General features: G+C 54.7%; 1 protein-coding gene across 17 annotated transcripts in view; it reads right to left on the reverse strand.

Annotated features, from left to right (window-relative positions):
- The window catches only part of ERI3 (ERI1 exoribonuclease family member 3), a 132,506-nt gene that overhangs the window by 1,040 nt on the left and 105,432 nt on the right, over positions 1 to 26,034 (reverse strand). For 15 of the 17 annotated variants that reach the window (XM_042239930.1, XM_004001901.4, XM_012120995.4 and 12 more), the window contains one exon: positions 23,930 to 24,029. The exons of the other annotated variants lie outside the window; for them this stretch is intronic. In XM_042239930.1, coding sequence (XP_042095864.1) covers positions 23,930 to 24,029 — 100 coding nt within the window. The remainder of the gene's footprint in view (positions 1 to 23,929; positions 24,030 to 26,034) is intronic. 17 annotated transcript variants of the gene reach the window in all.

Genomic DNA, 26,034 nt, shown 5'->3' on the forward strand with positions numbered 1-26,034 from the left:
GGCACAAGCCTTGGCACTTCCAGTCAGGGCCCCAGGCTCACACGCTCCAGCAGCAGCTGCCTGGGTGCCTGGTTCTGTGCAGCCCCAGCCAGCAGAGAAGGGCCAGGTCTGTGGTCCTCTCACGCCCTGGCCAGCAGCCTTCTCCCAGACATGCCCGTGGAGCTCAGCCCAAGCTCGCTCTCCTTCCCAGGTAGGCTTCAGACCCTGACTCTGGCAGTATCTCAGATTAAAGACATCTGCGCCTGCCAGATCCTGGCAGCAGTGTCTTCAGTATTGATTCCCATGAGAAACTCCATGGTGAAAGCCATCCCAGACCCCAGACACGGGTAGCCACAGGCGCAGGCACTCCTGGAGCCTCAGTGTCATGGTCATGGACCAGGACTCCCTGCACCACCCGCCTCCCACATCCCATAGGTGGCTCCTATACCACAACCGGGACCGCTGCCACAGCCCTTACAAGACCGATGCCAGGACTGCAGAAGCACTGTACATCGATGTCATAATCAGGTGTCGGGGGGTAAGGTCAAGGTGAGGTCAGGAAGCCCTGCATCTGTCAAGGACCAACCCCTTCCAGTAAGCTCCCAGCCTCTCCTTGCCAGGATCTTAGACTAGGAAAGGGGACCGACCAGAGCGAGGACAACTGGGGGAGTGGGGCAAGTCTGGTCAGGCCAAGCCTCGTGCCATCAGCTGGACCCCAGCTCTGCAGACCCTGCACAGGGCAGACAAGTCACACATGGTCCTGTTTCTCAGAGCTCGAGATGGATGTAGCCAGCTGGGGTGGATGTGGGCAGACAGGTGACCCAGGCATTTGGGAAGCCATGAAGGCTGGTCTGAGGCAGAACAGTGCGAAGACAGATGGGTGGGTAGTGGCGGCCACGGCAACTCCAGACGTGACCCATCCTTGTGGTTTATGGGCCGGACACGCGCCCCGCTCAGCTGCTGCCCCATCATTTGTCTCCCTTAGTGTGCACGCCTAGACTGTGGGGGTAGAGGGTGGAGGGAGGGGGCTGCGACAGGAGGAGCCAGGCAGCCGACAGGAAGGGGAATGGGGCAGGGCTGTGCAGGAAGGGCGGGTGTGGGAGCGGGACAGAAGGGCCTTAACGACAGGGTCCAGGAGCTGTGATGGTACTGTTGATAGGGTGATTTTCTTCCCAAGTAAATCGGGCCTTGTCAGGGCACCTCCAGTCCTTCCTGTCTCTGACACTCTGGGGACCACGGCCACTGTGCATATTAAGAATAAGTCCCCTCGTTATCTGCAATTACCCAGCGGCCACACACCTCATTTCTTCCAGCAGAAAAGAAAATTAGTTTTCTATTGACTTCATCTGGCTCCTCCCTCGTTGCTGGACAAATCGCTCAATCTGCCTCCCCTGGCCCAAGTGAATGTGCCCAGCCCCTCCCCCCAGGCCACCAGCCATCCAGTGGGCAAGCACTGATCTCCCACCTGTGCCTGGCCTGGGGCTGGGTGAAGGTCCATGCACCCCACTCTCAGCCCTGACCTCTCCTCACTCTACACCCTGGAGGGGTCCATCCACATCCTGAGCTCCAGCTACTTCTGAAAACTGCCTCCTGAGCTCCAGGCCACAGATCCAGATACCTCGGGAACATCTCCTCCTAGATTCACACACAAACTCAAAATGGCCAGCAGTGAGCTAGTTTTCTCCCCCCAGCTCCTTCACTCTCCCATGTTCTCCATCACAGTGAATGGCACCCCGAAATGTCCCAGAAGAAGCCCGACCCAAGCCTGGCATGCTGCCTGCTCCCCCAGTCTAATCAAGCATGAACTGAAGGCTTTGTCATCGTCCTCTCTCCTCTTCTTCCCTTCACTCTGGCACCTCCTCCCAGTCCAGAGCCCAGCATCTCCTGCTCTTCCAACAGCAGCGGCTTCTTTCTCCCCTTTAATCCATTCTCACAGCCAAAGTGATTTTTCTCACACAAATCTGATCACATTCTTTTCTCCTTAAATCTCTTCAGTGGCTTCCCTGCCCTCAAGTCCACACACTCATTATGACTTCAAGGTTAAAGCCCTGCAAAACCGGACCCCTGCTATCTCTGGTCTCACCCCGCCACTCTCTACCCTCAACCCCTGGATTCCAGCCTCAAGGGGCCACTTACTGTTTCCTGAAAACGACAAAGTAGGTTTTGGAGTCAGACAGACCTGTTTCTAGTCTTAACTTCGCCCGTTGGCAAGTTTCCCCAAACTTCAGGTTCACCGGGGCGGTAAGAGGTGCTACCTGAGTGTTCTGCGAGGAATGAGCGAGTGAAACTGCCATCTGTCTGCCCATGCTTTATGTCTGGAATAGCTCCTCTCCTTGATGGGTAGGGAAGGATGCTGGTTTTCAGGATGGTCCAGTGGTGAGAAGGTGTGTACTGTACAATCTGTGGTATAGGTGACATAGGGGCCAGCACACTTGGTAAAACCACTTATCACTCGTGCCACAAACTCTGACTACTGACTTCGTCCACCAGGGATTCCGGAGTCTAACTTGTAACTCGTCTATCATAATGAAGAGAGACCCAGACTGGGCTCATCCAGCAGGTCAGTACTACTGCAGTTTTGGGCTTCCACCCCTGGAAGCTGACCTAAGAGTCAGCACTCCACTGATCAGCACAGACACAAATCTGGGCTTTTAATAGTAAGTTCAGATAGAGCTCTGGGTGAGCCTGATAACAACATGGCCTCCCGAAAGTCCTCGGCTCGAAGCCCTGGGTCAGCAGTCCCATCTTGTGGCCCATCACTGAGTGACTGGGAATAGCCTGAGGCTGTTCTGGGGGGTCAAGAGCAGGGAGCCTTCTGCCCACAGCAGAGGCCTCTAACAGTAGGTCTTCCACACCTCCAAATTCTAGAAGACTAACCTGTATTTGGAAAAGGCAATGCATCCCACTCCAGTACTCTTGCCTGGCAAATCCCATGGACGGAGGAGCCTGGTGGGCTGTAGTCCATGGGGTCGTTAAGAGTTGGACAAGACTGAGCAACTTCACTTTCACTTTTCACTTTCATGCATTGGAGAAGGAAATGGCAACCCACTCCAGTGTTCTTGCCTGGAGAATCCCAGGGACGGGGGAGCCTGGTGGGCTGCTGTCTATGAGGTCGCACAGAGTTGGACACAACTGAAGTGACTTAGCAGCACCAGTGGCGACCTGTTTTTATGTTCCTGCAGGATCATCAACTTGTGACAAGACTGCCCTCATCTTTTGGGGGGCATTAATATTTTCAATGTTGGAATTAATTCTTAATGTTTTTATATTGCCAAGGCTGTAATGGGGGGGAGGGGCTAGCTGCATACATTCCTCAAAGGTGAGCGGGATCAGCACTTAACAGGATGAGCTTGCTGGCTGGGCCCAAGGGTAGTCAAATACCTGCTTGGCAAGGTAGCTGCTAGTGGAGGGTGGCTCAGATCGCTCAGGACAGCCTGTGAGAATTCACACAGGGCAGCCCCCTGCGGCTGACATGCTCCAGCTGGTGCCCTTGTCTGGGACCTGAAAGAGGACAGGATGCGGAGCCTGGGCCAGGGCCACCCTCAGGAGGGAAGGGGCCCCAGGAAGCTCTTGGAGGGCTATCTATCCACACACTCACTCATTCAGCAAATACACTGACACCTCCTGGGTGCCAGGTGCACAGGCCCATGCTGGGCCACGGCCTGCAGACCCTGCAGCTCCCTGCCCTCAAGGAACTTCAGAGACTGCATCTGCAGGTGGCACAGTGTGAACAATGCTGTGCGAAACGCAGGCACCAAAAAGGGCACTTCGTTCAGTCAAGGATCAGGAGAAGATTGCTGGGAGGAGTAAGTTAAAAATGCAGAAGCAGCTAGCCAGCAAGGTGGGGAGCTGTTCTCAGCATAGTGAACAGCACAGGCACACTTTCAATGGGAAATGTGGGGTGTCCCCCCAAATTTAAGATGAGCAGATGGTGGGTGGAGGTGAAGAAGAGAGAGGGGAGTGACGAGGTCAGCACTGGCTGGCCAGAAGAATGCCTGCAGAGCCCCAAATGCCAAACTAAGGAGCTTTAATTTCTTTATTCTGGGAATGATGGTGAAGACACATGTTTGAGGAGCATGATGGGCTCTGATTTGAGTTTCAGAATTATCCTTTGAGGACTGGAGGGGTTAACCCAGAAGGCAGAGATACCAGCTAGCAGACTGTACTATGTATTTCTGGTCCAGGTCAGAAATGCAGGCCCAGAACAGGCCAGTGATGGTGGAGACGAAGGTGGAGAGAGAATGGTCATGTGGAGAAGCGGAGACAAGAGATTTTCAGGAGATAGAATGAGCAAGACTTCATGAGGGGTCTAGGAGGGCTGGAGGAGGCACAAGTCTAGGATGTGAGTACTATTCACTGTAATAAGGCAAACAGGAGAAAGTACAGGTTTAGGTCAGTGATGAACTCAGGTTCAGATGTATTAAGTCTTGAGACGTCTATGGGGCAACTAAACTTATCAGGCATTTCTTTTATGGCTTCTGGGCATTATAGCTTGCTTAAACAGGCCTTCCCTATCCCAGTATTATTAGAGAAAATTATTATAATTAAATATATTATCATATATTTTCATCTAATACTTTGTTTATAAAAACTCTGACTTTTTAGTCTGCCTAGAATTTACTTTTCTATGTGGTGAGAAGCAGATCTAACTTGCTTTTTCCCCTAGTGGATAGCCAGGTGTCTTGTCACCACTGACTCAACTGTCCACACCTGCCCCACACTTTTGAAATGATCCCTCTCATATATATGGAGAAGGCAACGGCACCCCACTCCACTACTCTTGCCTGGAAAATCCCATGGATGGAGAAGCCTGGAAGGCTGCAGTCCATGGGGTCCCTGAGGGTTGGGCACGACTGAGCAACTTCACTTTCACTTTTCTGCACTGGAGAAGGAAATGGCAGCCCACTCCAGTGTTCTTGTCTGGAGAATCCCCGGGACGGGGGGGCCTGGAGGGCTGCCCTCTATGGGGCTGCACAGAGTCGGACGCGACTGAAGTGAACTAGCAGTAGCAGCTCATATATACAATTTCCATCCGTGGATCTGTTAGAGCCAGGAAAGAGAATGAACATGAAATGACCAGAGAGGCAAGTCATACTGAGAGGACACCCAGAGCAGAAGGGTATAACAAGCTGCTGACCTTATGAGGCTGTGAGGCTGTGAGGCAGTGAGGCCTAAAGGAAGACTCAGATACAACTGAGGTCCCCTGCCTAAAACGCTCAGCATGGCAACACACTGTATAGTGATCTCCAGGAGCCAGCGAGGAACAGGGCTGGAGCACACAAAGCAGGGACCCAAGAGATGGGTGGAGAGAACAGTGCAAGGAGCAGGAACCACTGGAAGGAAGACGGCAAGAACCTGGCGCGTGTCAGCATTCTAGAACCTCAGCCCATCTCCGCCTCCTTCTGCCGCAGCACGCCTGAGCACAAAGGATCAGAGGGACTGCCAGAGCAAATTCGCTCCCAGCCCCACGTGGGACATACTTACTCTAAGAAGTTATTCGCTGTTTATCTGAAACTCTAATTTAACTGGCATACTATGTTTTTATTGCTAATTCGGCTACTCGGTGCTGAGGGCAGCATCTCAAGCTATGGCTGGGCGCAGTTCAGGGCACAACAACAAATGGGAGCTCAGAAGACAGGAGACCAAGGCAGGGAATACAGGACTAAGCCAGCAGAGGGCCCCTGTGTATCCCTAGATTCTGGGTTCGAATCCAAACTCCATCACTGGACAACTGTGTGAACACAAGCAGATTACTGTACTTTATTTAACCTCTCTGTGTTTCAGATTCTTCTCTAAAATGGGAATAATAATTCATAACTATAGCAACTACTTCCCTCAAAGGGTTGTTAAAAAGATGAAATGAGTTTTTATTTGTGAAGTGCTTAAAACAGTGGCTGGGTTAGTTATTAGTAGTAGTATTGGTAGTGTTATTCCAATAGTATCCAATGATAATATTGCTATTCCAACAGAAATACTCTGCTATCCCCCAACTCCCATTCCTTGTCCCAGACACAGCCCACACAGTCCCCGGGGCCCACAGACAGGGTGACCTTGGCCTGTCGGAAACACCCCACCCCAGACAGATTCCCTTCTCCCCACCAACAGGGCTCCTGCAGCTCCCTGCCCTCCCCCCAGACAGGGCCCTCTTAGCCTCAACTCCAAAGTGACCCCTTCTTCCAGCTGCCCCCCCACCCCGCACAACCCCCCTCCACCCCACTGAGGTGCCTGGAGGTGCCACAGGGCTGATGGTGAAGGATGACGGTGGTTCCACAATAAGGGGAAAAGGCAATTTCATCTTGATTAGCAGGCGATTTCTCTCTCCGTAATAAGCGCGCTCCAAATAATTAGCGTGTTTTACGTAATAATGAAATTACAGAAATGCAGTCCACTTATTCAAACAACTCACCATTACCATATTTTTAAATATTAGACTTAATTAGAGTTTATCACTTCAGAGAAGTATGCGGACCGAAGATGTTTTTAAAAAAATCCTCATAAAGTGTTTATTAAGCGCTGGTAAAGCTGGGATAATGATGTGTTTGGAAATTAAGGCAATCAAACACTTACCGCCGCTCCTGGAGGCCGGGCATGGAAATGAGGCCATTACACGCCCATTACCCGCCAGCTCGAAGCCACTTGGGGGGCGGGGAGAGGATGCGCCTGGCCGAGAGGGCACAGTGCCTGGAAACGCCTGTGCCAACAGCCCGAGACAGCCTGGCCAGTAAGCACAGAATCACTTATAGGCCACTGACATGTGGCCACCAGGAGCCTGACTCAGACTTGGCCAGGCAGATGACGGGACAGGTTCCAAATGCCAAAGGCACCCAAGACTAACCCGGGTCCAGACTCCCAGGCCTGGCAGGACAAGTCAACTACATTCAAACCCCAGGGGAGCCTGGGACAGGAGCCTGATCAGGTAGCCAGAGAGGTCAATGAAAAGAGGCGGAAGCTGCACACCCAAGTGTCCTCTCCCAATTCTAGGCCACACAGGAAGGGGAGCTGGCATGGTAGAGCAGGGTCTAGGAGGAAGCTGGGGGACTGAGTCAGGGGCCGGGCTCAGGAACACACCTAGGGACAGACTCGGACTGGGCAAAGTAGGCAAGAAGGGGGGCGGCAGAGAGGGGCGGGTGGCTCCAGGCCCCATTTATCCCAGTGAATAACTAATTCCAGAATTTATAGTGCTGGGTTTTTGTTCTGTGGCCATTTATATCTGCGAGGGGAGGAAATGAAGAGGCAGCGCGGACGCCACATCTTTCTGTGTTATTGCTTGTCTGCCATTTGCAAATCATTATTAATTGTGGGCCCTGGTGGCGGGCCGGGCGGGGGCCGGGCCGGGTACATCCACATAGCTCTTCATCAAGGACCCCAGCCGCTGCCCCAGAGAGCCAATTACCCCGCCCTGATTGGGATCAGATAAAGAGGGAATTTTTACAAATTAGGGAATAAATAGAATTTCCACACAGGGCGCGGGCAGGACCTGAGAGGCTGTAATGAAAAACCATCCGTCACCATCAGCGCGGGCTGGGCACGCAGCCCCGGCACTCCCTCCCTTTGTGGGCCCGCCCTAACGCTCAGGGGCCCAGGCGTACAGGTCTAAGGACACCCCAAAGCCCTCCAAGGCCTGGAAGCAGGAAGAGGAGTTCCCACTGGGGCGCATGCACACCCACCTGGCCCAGCTTTGACACGATCCCTGTTGCCTTACCCTTTCCCTGTCTGCCTGTCCCTCAGTGTCTTGACAGGAGACTGAGGCAGTCCTGAGTTGGGGACCATGGGGCAGAGACCACATCCATGCCCCTCCAGCTATGGCAGCCCCAGGGCAGAGCCCCAGCCCCGCGGACCAGTCACTCTAGGCTCCCATTAGCGCTCCTCCCCTTGGATCATTAAATATGTATATCTTATTACACGCCTTGTTAGAGTATCGAGCTCTATTGACTGATGATAAATCCTGAGCCTCGTCCTGGCCATAAATTTATCTGGAGATGATGAAGACTCAATAATCTAGTCAGGCAGATAATATCATCGGGCCTTAAAAAAGATCATTACATTATATGTCAGAATTAAAAGTGAAATACGCCGTAGTAACAGGGCGGCTGCTCTGGCCATTACAACGGGTGCCTGCCTCCCCCCACTCATCCTCAGCCAAGACCCCACCGGGCTAGAGGGGCCAAGAAGCCTCACCTTCCTCTTGGCTCTGGACACCATGGCTAAAAGTGCTTGATAACCTAAGGCCAAGTAAAGAGGATCTGGTGTGGGAGGGGAGCAGGGAAGAAGTGGCCACTAAGAACTGCGGAGCACACCCGCCATGCCTGGCAGCCTCTTCTGCCCCAACCAAGCTCCCACCTTAGCCTGTCCCTAGGGGCCAGGGAACTGTCTTCCCGGGGCCCTGGAGTGGCTCCACTGGGAAGGTGATGGGGCTTTCCCTCCTTCCAGAATGGCCTGACCAATGAGGGCAGATTCTTTCCAGAATGGACACCCAGGACACAGAGAGGTTAGGCTGCTTGTCTGCATGCCCCAGGCACCTGTGACCTGGCCCCAGACCCACGGGCCAGCAGCCTATCTGAGGTCTGTCCTGGGAGCATGCGCTATCAGCACAGACCACAGCCACCTCCCTCCCGGGAGCCCTGCCTGTCACAGCCTCTGCATCCTGCTGTTTGCGAACCTTGCTGCCAGCCTCTTAGTGTTGCCGTCGGCACTAACAACCATCTCCGTTATATCTTATTTTCACCCATTTCCACAATCACACCTTCCACCTTGCTAACCTCCTCCACTGTTCTTCCTTTGAAATACTAAATTCATATATCCCTACTGAAAGTGAAGTGAAAGCGCTTAGTCATGTCTGACTCTTAGCGACCCCGTGGATTGTATCCCACCAGGCTCCTCCGTCCATGGGATTTTCCAGGCAAGAGTACTGGAGTGGGTTGCCATTCCCTTCTCCAGGGGATCTTCCCAACCCAGGGATCGAACCCGGGTCTCTTGCATTGCAGACAGACGCTTTACCGTCTGAGCCATCAGGGAAGCCCAAAACAGGGGTTTTCCCAACTCAGGGATTGAACCTGGGTCTCCTGCACTGCAGATTCTTTCCCATCTGAGGCACCAGGGAAGCCTTTCTTTCCCCTCACTGGAACCTCAAAACCATTTCGATCCCTCATCTCTCCAGGTACATCCCCCTTCTGGTCTTTCTGCCCACTGTTGACTGCTTATCCAACAGCCACTCCCTCTCTGCAGAGCTAGTGGAGCCTGCTCCTCCTTCACTGACCCAGGGGGAACCCCCAGGGCCTGAGCCATTTGTGGGGATCCTAATCCCTTGCCAGTCATGGGTTTAGGAGCGGCCAAGCATTCTGGCTACTGGGATATGATGGTAAGTTTGCTGAAAGACCTTCCAGGAAAATTTCTTGACTCTTAAGAAGAGAAGCATGAGGGGGAAATAGTCCTTTATATTCTGGCTGGACGTTTTCATGTCTGTACATCATGTCTGGGACCAAAGAAGCCATCTCCCAGCCTTGAGGGCAGTTAGTCTGTGAAGAACATGCTGAAGATAAAAGGACAGAGAAACGAAAAACAAAAAAACCCTGAATGTCCTTGATGACACTGCTGAGATGCTAAATGAACCAACGCTAGGATAACCTTACCTCTCTTGTGATGTAATAAACCCTCTTATTGTTTAAGATTTAAATTGGGTTTTCTTTTTCTTGTAGGCAAAAGCATAGTAACTGATACAGAATGCAAAGGCAGGAAAGAGAGTGAGAAAATAAATCAGGGGAGGCAAAGGGCAGCAAGGGCACTATTTGAGGCTAGGGAATTGGTAACCCCTGTTATGTTCTCTTAAAATATTTGCTCAAAATGTTTTCCTGCTATATCTCAGGATACAGGCCATGTTACCATAAAGGCTAAAAGAAGTCAAGCTTAGATGGGAACCCAGGAGAAAACAGAGGGAAGAAAATACAACTTTACCGAGAAAGGATTTTTATGTATGTGACGTGCAATTTAAGTAGACTTTTTCAAAGTCCCACAGCAATACAAAGTCAACAGACTCACTCATGGTTTCTTCTTCCTTCTCTGCCCTTCTTAGCAATGTCACTTCCAATGTCTAGATTATCTCATGGTCCAAAATGGCTGCTGAAGCTCCAACCATCACATCCACATTTTAGGAAAGAGGAAGAAGGAAAAAAGCAAGACTAATGTACTTTCCAGCTGAGTCATTTCCCTTTCAGTATTGCTCCTGAAAGGGATAGGTGTGTTCAGTGTGTTCAGGCCCACACACTTTTCATCTCACTAGCCAGAACTCAGAGATATTAGCATCTAGTTGTATGAGAAACTTAAAGAAAGTAGCATTTAACTGGGTACACCATGTTACCCCTAATTATCCAGGGGCTCTATCTAATGAGGAAGAAGGTCAATGGCTATTGGGTACATACCAAGTAGTTTTGGTCCAGGCAACGTAATGGATACACCTCACTTTGGAGCCTGGATTCCACAGTCCATCATCTCAGTCCTTTCTTGCCAGTAGTTTCAACTCTCTTGCTCCCTTTTCCTCCCATCACCCTTGCCTGGAAAAACCAAACTCTGCCTTCTTTAAGTTTACATCTGGGCTGAGTGTGACTAGAGAAAATAGTAACCTTACAGGCTCATGTGACTCATAAAATCAGAGTCATCGACCTCACCTGGGTGTATAAACACCACCCCATTTTCTGTGTGCATGCGCTCTTTTTCCTTAGTGACAATCTCACGTTTTCTCTACTTCCTACAACTCTCTAACCTCTACCCCCAGCATCACCCGACTGCCTCACCCACACAATCTTGTCTCCTACTTCACAGGAAGCACAGAAGCCAGCCCCCTGCACCTGGGCTGGTCCCCGCCTCTCATCCTGATACAGCAGAGGAATTGTCCTGAAGTTACTTCCGAAGCCACCCTGTCCCCAACTCTACCTGGCTTCTGGAGTCTACCCTGACTGCTTTTCAGGGGTCTTACATTGTGAGTAACCCCCGTTCTCTCTGATACAGCTTCAGTGGGCTGACTCCGGCCTTGAGATGCTTCTCTGGGTTTCAGTGGCACCACCCTTTCTCCCCTCCCCTCCTCCAGCCCCCTGGCCTTTCCTCCTGACCACGGTCATTAGCCTTCCTCCCTTTAGACTCTTTGCACGCTCCCTCAGCAAATGCAAGCTTTATTTACCACCTATCTTCTAATAGTTTCTCAACCTGTACACCTACTACCATCCTCTTGGTCCAGGAGTCAACCTCTCTCGACCAGGTGACATTACTGCCCCCTCTCCACCTCCTCCTCCATGGTGTCCTTCTAAGCCACAAATCTGGTCATTTCACTCCGTCTTAAACCCCTTCAATGCTCCTGGAACAGAAAAAGGACATCAGTAGAAATGTCATGAAACTGAAATAAGGCCTTTTGTTTAATAAGCAGTAAGGGACCAATGCTAACGGCCTGGTGCTGATGGCTGCACTGCAACTGGGCAAGAGGCTAACACTAGGGAAAGTGGGGTAAGAGAAGCTTCTGCAAACAGAAAACCAGTTCCAAGTAAAAAGTTCAAGAGTTCATAATTCAAACCACCACCACCACTTTCAACAAAGCCTCACTGCTCCAAGGATAGTGTCCAAACTCCTCCACTCAGTTCCAGGGATCTACCCAGGGTCCCTCTCGGGCCTCATCTTTCCCACACTCCTGTCGGACTGTGGAATTCAGCCTCTTCTCCCTCTTGGCTTTTCCACATGTTCTTCCTTCTGCCTGGGAAGCTCTTCCCCCACTGCTAGGCCATTCTGAGGGACAGAAGTTTGCTGCGGTTTCCTGAGGTCCTTGCCTGCACCCCCATGTTGATGTTAGGAACCCCTTCTGTGTGTTCCCACAGCACCCACTGTTCCTCCACGTGACTGCCTCTGTCAACCCCTGCTGGACCACAAATCCCTTGACGGCACTCCTGTTATCTCCACAGAAGCCCTCAGTAAATATGTAATAAGTGGAGGAAAGGAAGGACTGGAGGAAAAGTAAGAGGGAAGGATGGGGGGACAAGATCACGTGAGCCTACTCTGGCCCTGATACCTGCCGCCTGCAGCCCAGACAGGCCCCAGCCCCAATCCGGCCCCAGGTTCCCACGTGCTGGCAGCTTCGGCTCCTTTCCCACCTCCACTCGTTCCGAGTATCTTTATTTCCCCAAGATCTCCTGTGCCAGAGACAGGTTGGGACCTGAGCTCTCACGACCTGGCCAGCCCGTCCTGAATCAGGACATCTAGGGCAGAAGGGGCAGTGTTGGGCCCCACAGTCCCTGCCAGCGATGCCCTGGAGAAGGGCCTAAGCAAGCCTGGGGACTCTGGGAGCAGGGGCGGCCCTCCCTAAGCCCAGTCCCACCTGGTAAATATTTCATCCTCAAGCTGCTCAGCTAATCCCTATTAATTTCAATACCGCCGCCTTGCCTGGCTCAGCTCCCAATGCATTATTTATCCCCTTTGTTTGTTTGTCGCTAACAGGTGGGCCCCAGCGGAGGCGCTGACTGGGGACAAGCCCACTCCATCACAGTGTGGCTGTGAATTAATCATGAGGACTAATGGGAACCACCTCAGCTCCAGGCACTTCCCTAGCTCCCTCCCCCTGCCCTGGCACCCAGGGGTGGGCCTGAGCTGTCTCAGCACAGCTTAACTCAATTCAAAACAACACATTTTATCCACTATCTACCCACAGGAGTCAGACACTATGTTATGCTTTGGGGACACAAGCTGAACGAAAGAGACAGAAATTCCTGCCCTCAGGGAACTTTCAATCTAGTGCAGCGGAGCAGGGAGGGGGCATTTAACAGCTTCTTAGTGAGGACTATGACAGCATGCTCCAAAGGTCGAGTGTGCAGGGGAGGGGACCTGACCAAGGCTAGGAGTCAAGGACTCTTCCTTGAACAGCAAACGGAGCTGTGCTCCGAAGGATGCGCAGGACTGAATTAGGCTAAGGGTGGGAATGGGGGCTCCCAAAGAAAATAAAGCCAGGTGGGAAAGCCCGGAGGTAAATGAAGGCATGGCAGGTTCCAGAGAATGAGGAAGGGTGCTGTGTGCTGCAGTACAGGGGCCATGAGGAGAGAGGCTTCAGAAGGGGCCCCTACATCAACGAGGCCCAGCCTGGGTATGCTCCTCTCCCTAAGTGACCAGCATTTGTCCCAAGAGATTAGCACAGAGTCCTCCCAAACACCTGGACACAAGCACACAGTCACACCACCTCTGCTGACTTGAGCAGTGTCTGAATTGCTTGCCCTTTGTGCCTGCGGCACTGGACAAGTGGTCAAGACTATAAGCCTTCAGCTGCACAGATCAGGAAATTCAGGTGAGCATTTGGCCTGGAGGACTCTGAGGAGGCCAGTGTGGGCCTCTGAATGCCCGGAAGCTTAGGTGTGGCAGGCCAAGGCTGGGGACACTGACTGGCCTCAGCCACCATGCTCAAATCACCTCCTAGGAAGGAAGTGGCCTCATCTCTGAAAACTCAGCACCAGACTGGGCACCCAGCAGACCCCAGAAAACACCTTCTGAATGAATCACTGCACAAAAATGAATGCCCACCATCTCCCACAAAGATCTTTCCCCAGACACTCGCCTCAAGTTTCCCAGAGATTTATATAGATAAACGAGCTAACTCATAAGCAGGGTGGTACAATACTTTCACGGTAAGCCTCACAGGTAGGCACCATCAACAATCCCACTTTAAAGAGGAGGAAACAGAGGCCCTGGAAGGTGCATGACTTACCCAGGACCACACAACCCGAAATGATGGATGTAATCAGAATGAGGTCAGCATGGCTCCAGGCTCCTGGCAGGTCCATAGATCTGCCCCTTCTGTGGAGGGATTTCCCCCAGGAATCTCCCTTGGTGACTCCAGGGATCCCCAATCTTGAGAGCAATCCTAAAAGGGACCTTGTTTATGAACCAAATGTAGCTCTGCCAGGGCAAAGACCTCACAGTGCACATGCTTGGGGGTTTGTAATTCTATTCAAAGTGGTCACTTTGAAAATCCATATGTCTCCAGGCTCTCCGTACATCACGGTGTCAAGTCATGGAGCAGTGGCATCCATCAGCAGCTCCCAACGCCAGGGCCTGGGTGCCCATATGCCTGATCCCACCCCATGCGCCTGTCCTTACTAGGGGCTGCTCTGGCAGCATTAGCCACGCTGTGAGAAGGCTCAGGCTAGCCTGCCTGCTTGACCCAGCCTCACCCTGACCCAAACGCCTGCTCTACCCCGCTCAGCCCCTGTCTTCTTGGAGCTAGGCAGCCAGCATGGAGGCAGCCTCGATAACTCGCTAACGTGCTGCCCATGCTGTCCTTAAAAATTTATGACTGTGCAACATGAAAAATCCGGCTGAGGAGCCGTCATTAGCAGCGCTGCCTCCCTCCCCCACCAGAGCCGCCCTCGTAAATTGAGATTTATGGCTGCAGCAGGCAGGGCGGGGGCGCGTGCAGACGATGAGGATGTTGTGGGGGAGACAGGAGAAACCGATGAGGCCGCGGTGGGGCCGGGGGCTCCCCCCTGCGGCAGCTCCGGTTCATCGCAGTCTGCGGAGATACCTACCGAGAGCCGCGTCTGGCCTGGGGTGTCAGCCTAGAGCCGAGGCTGATTCCCTTTAGCCGCCGCACCGGAGGGGCGGAGCCTATCTATGCCAATCACTGGCTCCTCGAAGTCTCGGGCCATATCCTCAGGTCCAGGGGCCAGCAAGCGAAGGTCTCTTAGTAGGATGACTTGGGGAGGGGGAAGGTTGGACCGACTGGGTCTTCCTCCCCCACACCCCCCCACTGTCCGTTTCTCCAACCAGAGGCATCTGGGTTGGGCTGTGACTGTGGTATGCCACCCAGAGAATAGCAGGGAAGGGAGGGAGGGAGAAGGATGTCAGGAACCCTTCCGAATTCCTTCTCTTGCTGGTAAGAAAGGCCTGAGGAGAGGTTACAGGCGGGAAGGCAGGATGCCATCAGTCTCAGAGCCTCCCCAACCAGAGACCAGGCTGGGGCTGAGAAGAGGAGGTGAGACCGCGAGCCCGCACCCCCCCCTCCCCCACGCCACAGGCCCTCCCTATTACCTCCCCTCCGCCTACCCCCCTGCTCACTTAGCCCTGTCAGCCAGGCCATTATGAAATTGGGGTTTCATTTACAGACTAATTAAACATTACAGCTTGTTCACAATTACAACGCGGGGATGAGGGAGTAACTAATTACGGAAGAAATGAGCTAACATTTATCTCTGCTCCCACCCTCCCACCCTCCCTCTCCCCAACCCCCCCCCCCCCCCCAAGTCCGGCTACCTCCCGCTCTCTGGTCAGTACCAGCTTGCAAGGCTTATTACCTAGGATGGGGGACTGGAAGGGTCCGATACCCACCCACCCCAGACACAAGGTCAGACTGTTCCCAGCCACCCCAGGGGAGGGGCTTAGTTCCCAGGGTCCTGCCGCCACAGACAGTCAGGGCTTTTTCGCAAGACCCTGTGGGCGTATGGGACCCTGTGATGGTGCCTGTGGCCATGAGATGAGGGTGGGGCCCTGCTTTGGTGTGTGAGTGCGACAGCAGTGTGGAGCCACGTGACTCTGTGCATCTTCATCTTTGGGGCAAGGCTTGGGGCTACAAATGATGATCTCTGTGATGGAGTATGGGGATGAATGACCCCCGCCCTGACCCCCAAACCCCCAGGGCAGTACAGGAAAGAACCAGGAGGCTGCAGGAGGTGATGGTCTTAGCGGCACCCAGGACCAAATTCCCCACTGGGCGACCTTATTCAGTCAGCCAGAAGCAAGAGAGGCGGCAGGTGACCCTGCCCTAGGGCTCAGCTCGTCCCAGTCCTCCAGCTGGCCTTGGCTTCTGGCCAGATTTGCACACCCCCACCCCCACCCCCCGGGGCCCAAGGAGCCTCCTGGGGGTCCTGGGGTGCCCCCTGTGGGCAAGAGTCCTGGGGTCTGGCTGGCTTGCCGCAGAGTTTAATAATAGTAACAGTGAGAGTAAGCGTTTCCATCCTTCCTGCCTTTGGGCAGAAGAAGAAAGGAAAGAGGAGGGAGAGGAGGGAGTGGAGGGAGCGGGCTGAAGGGAGGCTTTGAGGCCTCAGAACTCACATCAAACGGCCGGATCTGGGCCTAATTGTCTGACCCCTGCCCCTGCCTTCAATCAGCTCTGCGGCTCCCCGCCCGCCCCTCGCCTAACTAGCAGCCATGTTCTCCTCATTAGGACAAGCTCCCCTTGCACACGTGTCCCCGGACATGTCCCCAGCACTCCCAGCTCCCAACCCTGCCTGGTGGGAGGGTACAGCGGGGACCCCGTTCTGGAGGGGCTCCTGGGACAGCTGGCTGGCCTGAGCGGCTCAGCACCTCTCCGAGCGGCGGGGCCCCGGGGGCCTCGTGCTGTGACATGTCCCTGGGCCGGCTCAGCCGCTGTGTGCATTCTGTCCTCTGTGTGTCCTTCTTGTTACAGCCCGACTGTCTCAGCCACACAGCTCCCCAGGGTGAGCTGTGTTTGAATCCTGCCCCCTTGGGGCTGGTTCAGCCTGGCCGGGGGTCTGCTGTGGGCCACGGTCTGCCTTCAGAGGCCAGGAGCTGAAGGACTTAGTCGGCCTACTGTGCATGGATGGTTCCCTTAAGCAGATCCAGGCATGGTGATGTGTGAGCATCTGGGGCTGGTGGCACGGCAGGGAGGCAGGGGAGCTGGGTGGTGAGCTCTGGTCCTAGAGAGACATGTGTTTGAACCCCACCTCTCCCACCTCCTTGCTCTGCTGCCCTGGGTATGTGACAGCCTTCCTCAGCTTCCTTAAATACGATATAGGTGACAGCCCCAAACTCACAGGGCCTGAGGAGTCACTGAGGTAGCAGGTGTAGAGTCCTCTCTACTACACGTGGCACCAGCAAATCTTATGGAAGGGTACAGTGGAAGGATGGTGGATTCGGACCAGGACAAACAAATTCCCTTCTCCACAGGCCTCACTTTGCCCCGCTGGGTCAAAAATGTCAGGGACAGAAAAAGCTGTGAAGAAGGGTTCAGAGCCCTGTAGGAAAAAAAAAGAGCAGCTCCCAGGGGACCCAGCTGATACCAGGGGCAGGAGCTCCGATGCTGGAGCCACAATTTGGGGACAGGGATGTCACACAGCAGTGTCAGGTGGGAGGGGCAGGGGCCCAGCTTAAGGACTGTCAGGTGGCACTGAGGTCAGATGAGGCAGGGTAGTAGGGATGGTCCATGAGATAGAGATTGTCCCTTGAGTACTGTGGGCTTGGGAGGAGGGGGTGCTAGGACCACCACGGGAATGCAGGCTCTCTGGGTCACTCTAGGTATTCATTCTCAAGGTACCAGACCTATACGGGACTGGGGGAAGGGCTGGACTGGTCTGGGCCTTGACATTGTCTCTCACCTTAAACCAGTGGTAATGACTTGCAAATATTGATGGAAACGCAAACTACAGAGATTGTGTTTTTCGGGGAGTGAAGGTGGGGAGAGGGATAAGGAGAAAAATAAACTGAAATGAAGTCCGGTTATCTCCCATCTGTGGCTGCTCCTAATCCCCCAGCCCAAAGGAATCCAATGCAGCCCCTTATCTGCCCTGTCAATCACTCCATCACCGCCCAGCGCTTGGTGGGCACCACACGCCCTCGCACACACTCAAGCACATGCTCACACATGCACACACTCACTCCACGACTCTTGCTCCGACACTCCCGCCCACCCCAGCCCATTACTCCTCTGAGTAGGAGCAGCCAGCACGCAGGTCCTGCCAGATGGATGCAATTTGCATAATATCAGCAGCGGAGGCTGCAAGATCACCAGGGGTCAGGGCGCTGACATCCCCGCACAGTCTATCTGCAAGTGCTAATTTGGCCGGCATTGATCTGTCTTTCTGATTTCTTTGTCATTTACGTCTGCGATGGTTTGACAGGAGATACAGAGAGAGACAAGGGGAGGCCAAGCCGGGCCTGGGGCTAGGAAGGTAGGGAAACAAAGATTGTACTTCCCAGTGCATCACACACACACAGCACACACAGGCAGACACCAGAACCTCCTTCGCCTGTCCGCCACTCCACTCATCCATCCATCCATTTCTCCATCTCTTGTATCTGGCAAGGGCCAGTTCCTCAGATGTTCCTGGGCTCCGAGTGCGCCAGCCCAGGGAGGAAGGTGTGAACAGCCCCAAGCACTATGCAGGCAGCCCAGTGGAGGCCCTGTGGATGCCTAGACTTGTCCCTTCTTGTGGTCAGCCACCACCCCCGGCTCATCATTTTCTCTGGGACACTCTAGAAAGAACTGGATGGGGTTAGGGGAGAGGGCGAAGCGGGGTGGTAGTGCTGGGGAAACACACACTCCAGCTGTCCCTCCCCACTCCTCATAAGGGAGCTGTGCTGACTTCTCCCCTCCCAGCCTGCCTGCGCTGAGGATGGCCAAAGCCAGGAGTGGGGGGCGAGACACCCCTCTGCCTCTCCAGGATGGCCAGGAACAAGTCTGTCAGGTCGCAGAGGCCTCACCTCAACACTTCACCACCCTCAGGTCATCCGAAGAAGTCCAGACTGGGCTCTGGCTGATTCTGAAGCCCTCTAGCTCAGCCAGCAAGTCCCAGGTCAGATCTACATCCTCCCTGCTGGGCCCTTGGCCAGAGGCCCCACGTTCTCCCCTGCCTTGGGAGGAGAGTTCAATGCAGGGATGGGTAGGAGATGTCATGGGGTGGGGAGGCGGGGAGAAGATGGGAACTCTGGGAAGGAAGAGCCCACTGCAGAGAAGTGGACATGGTCACCCTGTCAAGGGAGGCAAAGGAGCTGGAGCCTTCCAGGAGTGACCCCTCCGCCAATGGCTCTGTCCCAGCCCCACCTCTTTCCCTCGCCCAGGGTAGCAGGAGCAGGGTGATCAGAAGGAACTCCCTGCTGGGCAGTGGTGGGGGGTTGCTGGCGTTTGGTGTGTGCTAATCCCGGCCCGAGGTCTTCAGAGGGACCGGGGAACTTCAAGGAGGGGAAGGCAGAGCTGTACTGCAGACGAGCTCATTAGCCAGCACCCCCACCCCCCCACGAGGAGGAGGGCGGGCGGCCCAGGGAGCTCGGCGGCGGAGGCGGCAGAGAAAAGGCTGTCACTGTCCTTTCTTCCTTTTGGTACAAGCATCTCCCCGAACCGACGATTCTCCTGCAGTGACATCTCTCACGGGCGCTAATGAGATCCGTGTCACAGAGCTAATGCGCTCTGACTGGACTCTGATAGACACCCCACTCCTTCAGGGGAGCCTACAGGCTGGCACTGCCCCGCAGGGCCGGGCCCCACCCAGCCACCTGCCAGCCCAGCTCTCCTGCCAAACTGTGCTGGGCAGCAAGCTCCTGAGAGGGCTCACCCGGTGAGTTGCCATCCCATCTCACCTGGAGCCTGTGGAATCCCTGGTCCCTGAGCAGAGGAGCTAAGCAGCCAGGGCAGGACCACCCAGCTGGGCACCAGGGAAGGTTTCGATTGTTTGCCCCACCTGTGATGCTGGCAGTCTGCAGGGCCTCCATGTCCCAACAACAGGGGAGATTTTACTGAGGTTTCCTGTGTGGATTTCCAACAAGAAAGAAGAGCCCGTACGTATGTATGGCCTGTATGTAGGGTATGTCAAGTACGTAGGGCCTGATCATTACCTCTGCCTGGGGCCTAGGGATGTATTCTGCGCACTCACACCGGGAGGGCTAGGCAAGACCCGCAGAGGGGTGGCCCCTAGATGACGCTCAGGATCTCCTGGATGGAAGGCAAATGGGAATCACTGTGTAGGGGCAGGGCCCTGGCTCCCAGGGCGACCGCGCCAGGGTGGCCACGCCTGCTTCCCCTTTCTTCCTCACCTGCTGCTACCAAAGCTTTGCGAAGACCTGTGGGTTTTATGTGACACTGAGAGAAATGCCAGACATAAGCTCGTTTTCTTCCTCACTGTCTCTGCTGGCAGCACAAAGCCCAACACCAAAAAAGGTGCTCCTAGTTCAGCACGGTGGTAAGAATGCAGACTTTGTGCTCGGATGGACCCGAGAATGAATCCTGGCTCCTTGGTCTGACTGCCTCTGTGACTGCAGGTAAGTTACTCATCTGAGCCTCAGCCTCCCAATCTGTAAAATGGGGATGGCAATGGCTGCCTTCATCAGACTGTATGAAACCTAAATGAGTTAATACAAAGTGCCCCCAAATAATGTGAATGTGCTGTGCTGACCACTTGCTGAAATGAAAGAAGGCCCACTCAGCAGTGCCCCGTGGAGGCTGCCCGAGTCAAGAACACTAACGGAGCCCGCTGACACAGCCGGTCAGCAGTTCTGCAAATGTGTAGTCCCCCTCACCTGCAACCTGCTCCATGCCACCCTGCTCCCCGGGGTCGCGAGGCTGAATCCACTCCCCCAGGAAGAAGCGTCTCTCCCTGACCACGAGGCCACGCTGACAGCCCCTGAGCCCCCTCTCTGGTAGGTGTTCCACCCCTGATGCTCCCCTACTACAGTCCCCAGGGCCACGCCCTCTCCCCATCCTGGTTACGGAGCTCAGTGGGGCAGGACCAATGCAGGTTTAGCACCTACCACAGCTCCTGAAACACAGCAGGTGCAAGGCAGCCATTCACCACTTCCTTCCCCTTGCCCATGGACAGCTGGCCGGCCCTGAATAACCACCACCTCCCGCATAGCTTACTGCCTGCATCCCTCACCTACCCTCCCCACTGCCCCCTCCATTGATTGCCCTGTGGCCTTCCCTTCCGTGATTTCTCATTGCTAGTCCTTTCTACACAGACTCTCAGATGGCACTGACTGGAACCAGCTCTGACCAGGTCATTCTATGCAAACACTCTACGGCTCCCCCTCAAACAGCCCAGCCATACACATCTATCCCAGCGGGCCCCTCCATTCCACGCCAAGGTCCCTGTCCTGCCTGACCGGCCAAACCTCCAGCACACCTGCCCCCTTACTCTGTCAGCACCTCTACCACCCCAGTGCCCAGCAGGAGTCCCCACCAAGTAAGCCCCACAGCCCTCCCCTGCCACCCATACCTTAGAAGGAGACTCAGGAAATTCCTCCAGGGGCCAGGATCATTGGAGCTCAGCACACCCTGCCACTCCCCACCACCCAAGGCATTGTGGGAGAAGCCAGCAGCCCCTGGAGAGGGCTAAGCTATGGGACCTGCAGAGCCCTTACCCAGAGTCACCAAGGCTGCCTCACCCCCCGGCAAGATACATACCACTCCCCACTTGGGGCTGGCAGCTCCTCACACAGTTAATTAGCACCATGTCACTGAGGACCAGCCTGAGTGGCCAGTGACAGGAGCTGACCCCTGACCCCAGGGCTGGGAAACAGTCCACATCAAACTCTTACAGCGCGACCCTTTTAGCACGCACAGTAACTCAGGGCACCACCAGCTGAAGCTCATTAAAGCTGTCTCTTTGGCGCGAGGGCCATTAACCTCACCGCTCAAAATCTGCACCTCCCCTCCCCGCCTCTCCCAGCCCAATTAATGCCCTGCATCCTCCCTTCCTTCCAAGCACCCTCACCCACTCCTCAGAGCCAGCCAGCAGCTGGCAGGGCAGCCCCCTTCATTCACAAGTACAAGGATCGAGTGCCAGGAGCCCCCCGTGCCCTGGGCAGAGCAACAGAGGAGGCAGCTCCTGGAGCACCCACTGTGCGCCCAGACTGCGCCAGCTGTTCCTAACAGCCCAGGGAGGCAGGTGGCACTGCCTCTGATCTAAGGTCACAGGGCCTGAACTGCTGCTAGCGCCAAAGCCCTGACTTTGCTGCCAACAGCCAGAGCCTTGGGTGGCCCCTGGGGCCCACCCAGAGGGAAACACCTTCTTCTCTGAAGAAGGAGGGAATACTTCAAGGGTCCCCACCTCGAGCCAACATGGGTGAACAGACAAGAACGCCATCACTGAGTCCCAGGAGGCAGCAAAGAGTAGGAACAAGGCACCCCTTCCTCTCACAAACGCCCCCAGGACAGATACACAGAAGCAGGGAGCTCCGCTCAGGCTGTGTGGGGTGAATCACCCTAGTCCTGCCAGCCCCTCCGCCTCTGGCAGCTCCTCTTTCCCTGGGCCAACATGCCTTCCCACGGGCCCAGGTTCTCTGCTCCCTCGCTTGCCCAATACCCTTGCCTGATTCATTGCTCACTCGCCGTCCGTTCATCCGCCAGAGCATTTGTCGAGCACCTACTTAGAACTAGTGTGTGTAGCATTCAACTGCCTCATTGATTCTGGACCAGAGCTCTGATCCTGTCTTTTCCTGTCTCCTTAAAACCTCACAAAAAGCCACATCCTCTGACCTGGCATTCAAGGCTGGCTTATTTCCCCATTCATCTTCTAGCCATTTCATTCCCTAACCCAAATGTTCCCCTCGAGTCACAGGAAACTACTTGCAGATGTCCAAAATTGTCCTCTCATCACAACAGGCTGCCTCCTGCCCTTGCGCTTTGGTATACAGATGGCCTCCCCAAAGTAGAAAACCCTTCCCCCAACTGTCTGCCTAGCAAACTCCTATTCATCCTTCAGGGATCCCTTGACTCAAGTCTCATCTTCTCTAGGAAACTTCCTGCTGACTTTGAAGGCCCATCAGCATGATAGGTTTGGGGTCTCCTCTAGGCTGTATTAAACAGCTCCTATGGGAGGGAACAGCAGTTGTGGGGGATTCCCAATTCTCCAGGACTGATGGCCACTTCCTCTTTCCCCTGGGACCCCAAGAGAACCTTGAGGGCCAATAAAAATGATATGGGGGCATCCTCAAGTAGTGAAATGTAAATGAAGAAGCCCTTGGCAACTGACGGCAGGGAAACCATCCTTGGGGCAGCCCAGGTGTTTCTATCCCGACCCTGAGCACCCTGGGTGGAGACTGCCCAGTTCAGTCTCTGCGTCCTCCCAGGAGCTCCCTGAGGACAGAACCATCCGCTCAGCATGCCCAGCCCCAGCAGGCACCTGCAGTGTCTGCAGAAAGGATGAGGCCAGTCTGCAGCAGGTGACTGGACACCTTTCAGTGTATCTTGCCGGGCCCCTTCCCTGTCATACCGCCACAAAGGTACACAGGCTATGCTAACGTGTAACATCACCCAGGAACACCCCTGCTCCTCCCCACTTGGAACAAAGTCTATACCTGTCAAGTACCCTGCTTGAAAATATTTGCATGCACACGTGTGCAGACACACACGCCAAATGAGATGCGCAGAAATGAACACGTTTTCTGATGGATACACACACAGGCTGATGGTTGCTTCCACAGAGACAGGTGCCCTCAGGAAGGTGTACACAGAACACTGTGACCCATACACACATACACGCATCCCTCAAAAAGACACATTACAGGGACACTTACAAACTCCCAGACACACACACACACAGAGACACGCAGCTGAAGGTGCCATTCACCCCCTCACAGACACACGTCCACAATGGTGTATAAGAAGCCAGCAGAGCCTCCCGTGCCTAGAACCAGCCCCCTCCCACGGAGCAATCCCCCTGAGGAGGCACCCCCATCTGGTACCCCAAGTGGCCCCTCCCAGCCCAGGCACCACTCAATGGCGGCTGCTGCTCCTACGGGGGAGTTCAATACCCTGTGGACGGAGCCATCGGTCAGAAGGACCCCGACTAATTAAAAGCTGGTGAGGTTTAAATAATTCATCTCCTTAACTCCCATTGATCGCCCAGTTTAGTGGCCACAGACTTGAAACAATATTAAACAGCCTTCTCCAGCTCCACGGGGGGTGGGTAAGCTGACGTGCCCACCCCTCTGAGGACATCACCCGCCAGAGATGCAACCCAGGGTGGGATCCCTTGTTCTGAATCCAAGGCCACCTGTGATCCACCCAGAGCCCAGACCCCAGCCTCCTCCTGAAAGTTGTTTTGAGAGACCCCTTCCTTTCCAGCAGGCAGGCTCCACTCTTGCCTCACTCCTCCCCTCCTCCCCGCACCCCCCAGCTACAGAGAGCAGCCCGCTGGAGCGCTGAGCGAGCCCCAGAGCCCCTCGGTGTGCCCCGGGACGGGGGTGTGGGCAGGGGACTGACCAATGCCGCTGTGGGGCCGGCCTATGTGTTGCAGGCTGAGGCCCTTGTTCATGTCTAGAAGTCCATTCTTGGGCCAGCAGCCCATGGCGAAGCTGTAAGCCTGGAAGACAGGAGGCAAGAGTGGTTACCAGAGGCCCTGACCCAACCCCATCACTCACCAACACCCCCAGCCCCCCATGTCTTCCCAGCAAGGGCTTACTCTCATCACGCCACTTCGTGAGAGTCCTCTCTACTTGCTGGGTTCCCTTTCCACCAGAATCCCTCCAGAAAACCCTTTCCACCTTCAGAGCTCCCTCTCTCCTGGGTGTCTCCCCATCAGAGGTCCCCAGCCCGCATGGGGTGCCCCTCACCAAGCTCCTCTCTAGAGCTCCCATTTATTAAGATCCTCCTTCTTAAGACTCCTCCTCCCACCAGGCCTCCCCTTCATCATGCAACCCCCCTTCCCCCCCATCCAGAGTCTCTGGGCCTCGTTGGGTATTACTGGTCACAAAGACTGGTGGTGGGAGGGACTTGGAGATCAGTATATCTAGACTTCTCTCCAAAGACAGGAAAACTGAAGCAAGAGACGAGGGGGCCAGCCAAATGCCTGTGGTCAAGGTGCTTTTGACCTGGAGGTAGGCCAGATTGTGGAGCTGAGTGCCATATGGGCCTCAGCTGAAGAGGGGTAAGGTCACCTGGCCGACTCAAGCAGCTGTGAGGGGAGCACACGAAGAGTGTGTGTTTGTGTGTGTGTGTGTGTGTGTGTGTGTGTGTGGTGGGAAGCAGATCTCGCTGAAGGTCAAGTGCTCACTTATGCATATTCAAAGCGGCCACCCATCGATCTGTACTTAATTGTTTTCCTGGGGTTGGGGAAGCAAGCGCTGGGGGCATCGATCTGTTCAGCCCCCAGCACTCCATTGCCCCCCTCTGTCTCCAGGCCACCACCCACCTCCTCCATGGTCGGGGGTGGGGCACACATCCAGCAGGGACAGCACCTCCTCTCACATCCCTTACAGGCATGACAACCAGCTATCACAGATGAGGAAACTGAGGCCCAGAAAGAAGAGACTCACAAGGGTCAGAACGCTATTAAGTGGCCCAACAGGGTTTAATTCCTATTCAGCCTGCCGGCAAGTCCCACGCTTCTATCAGTGGGCTTGCATAGCTAGCTGACCCTTCAAACAGTACCCATCTCTTCTCCCAAGAAGTCCCCAGCACCAAGCTGTCCTCCTCCCAGTGGCAGGAAGGTGACAGGGTGGTTAAGACAGTGATCACTGCAAATGATGTCTGGATAAGTTCCCAGAAGTTGGATGGTGAGTCCACTGGTGGAACTAAGGTGACTGTTAGCCATGGGCAGGCAGGCACCACAGAGCTCCCGTCCACCACTGGGCCAGAGAAGTCCCCGTCCCACCACCGACTGCCTCCCAGCGGAAGAGTGCCCAGCACGGGGTCAAAACAGAGCACAGGAGGCTGAACACGCAAGCTGTGTCAGGACCAAGGGGCTGAGCAGAGGGCTGGCACCCTTCCTTCCCAGCTGCAGGAATCAAGTGTCAGCCCTGTGGGCCCTGGGAGGCCAGGAGAGAGTGCATCTCAATCTCAGCTCCCTCCAGAGCCACTTTGCTTGACCACAGGGGTACCAGCCACCGCCCGACTTCCCAGCCTGCTCTCCCACGCTTCCCCAGGCCACAGCTGTACCCACAAATCGGGGGCTGAGCATGAGGCTCAAGGACAGGGGAGAGGACGCTGGCTTGGAGCCAGGGCAGCGCCGGGATGCAGGCAGCAGGGAAAAGCAGCCGGTGGGCGGTGCACAGCTGGAGAAACTGCTGAGCATGGTCAGGGCCGCGGCTGGAGCGCAGTGGGCCAGAGAGCAGTGGCAGGCCGCCTTTCAAGTACTTTAAAATCACTTACAAAGGCCGGATTAAACGATCAGAAATTCCATTTAATAGGACAAATAAAGAAATAACAATCTACTCTATCAGCCTGGAGAAGGCGAGCTGGATGGGTTTTCTTTCTTTTTTTCCACCCCCCCCCACCCCCTCTAAAAAGGAAAAAGGGAAGGAAGGGGGAAAAAAGAAGGATAATGTGTGTTTACTCAAGCAAAGAAAAAAATATTTAAGTGATGTCGG

Source organism: Ovis aries, chromosome 1 (genome assembly GCF_016772045.2).
Source record: "Ovis aries strain OAR_USU_Benz2616 breed Rambouillet chromosome 1, ARS-UI_Ramb_v3.0, whole genome shotgun sequence".
Lineage (NCBI taxonomy): Eukaryota > Metazoa > Chordata > Mammalia > Artiodactyla > Bovidae > Ovis > Ovis aries.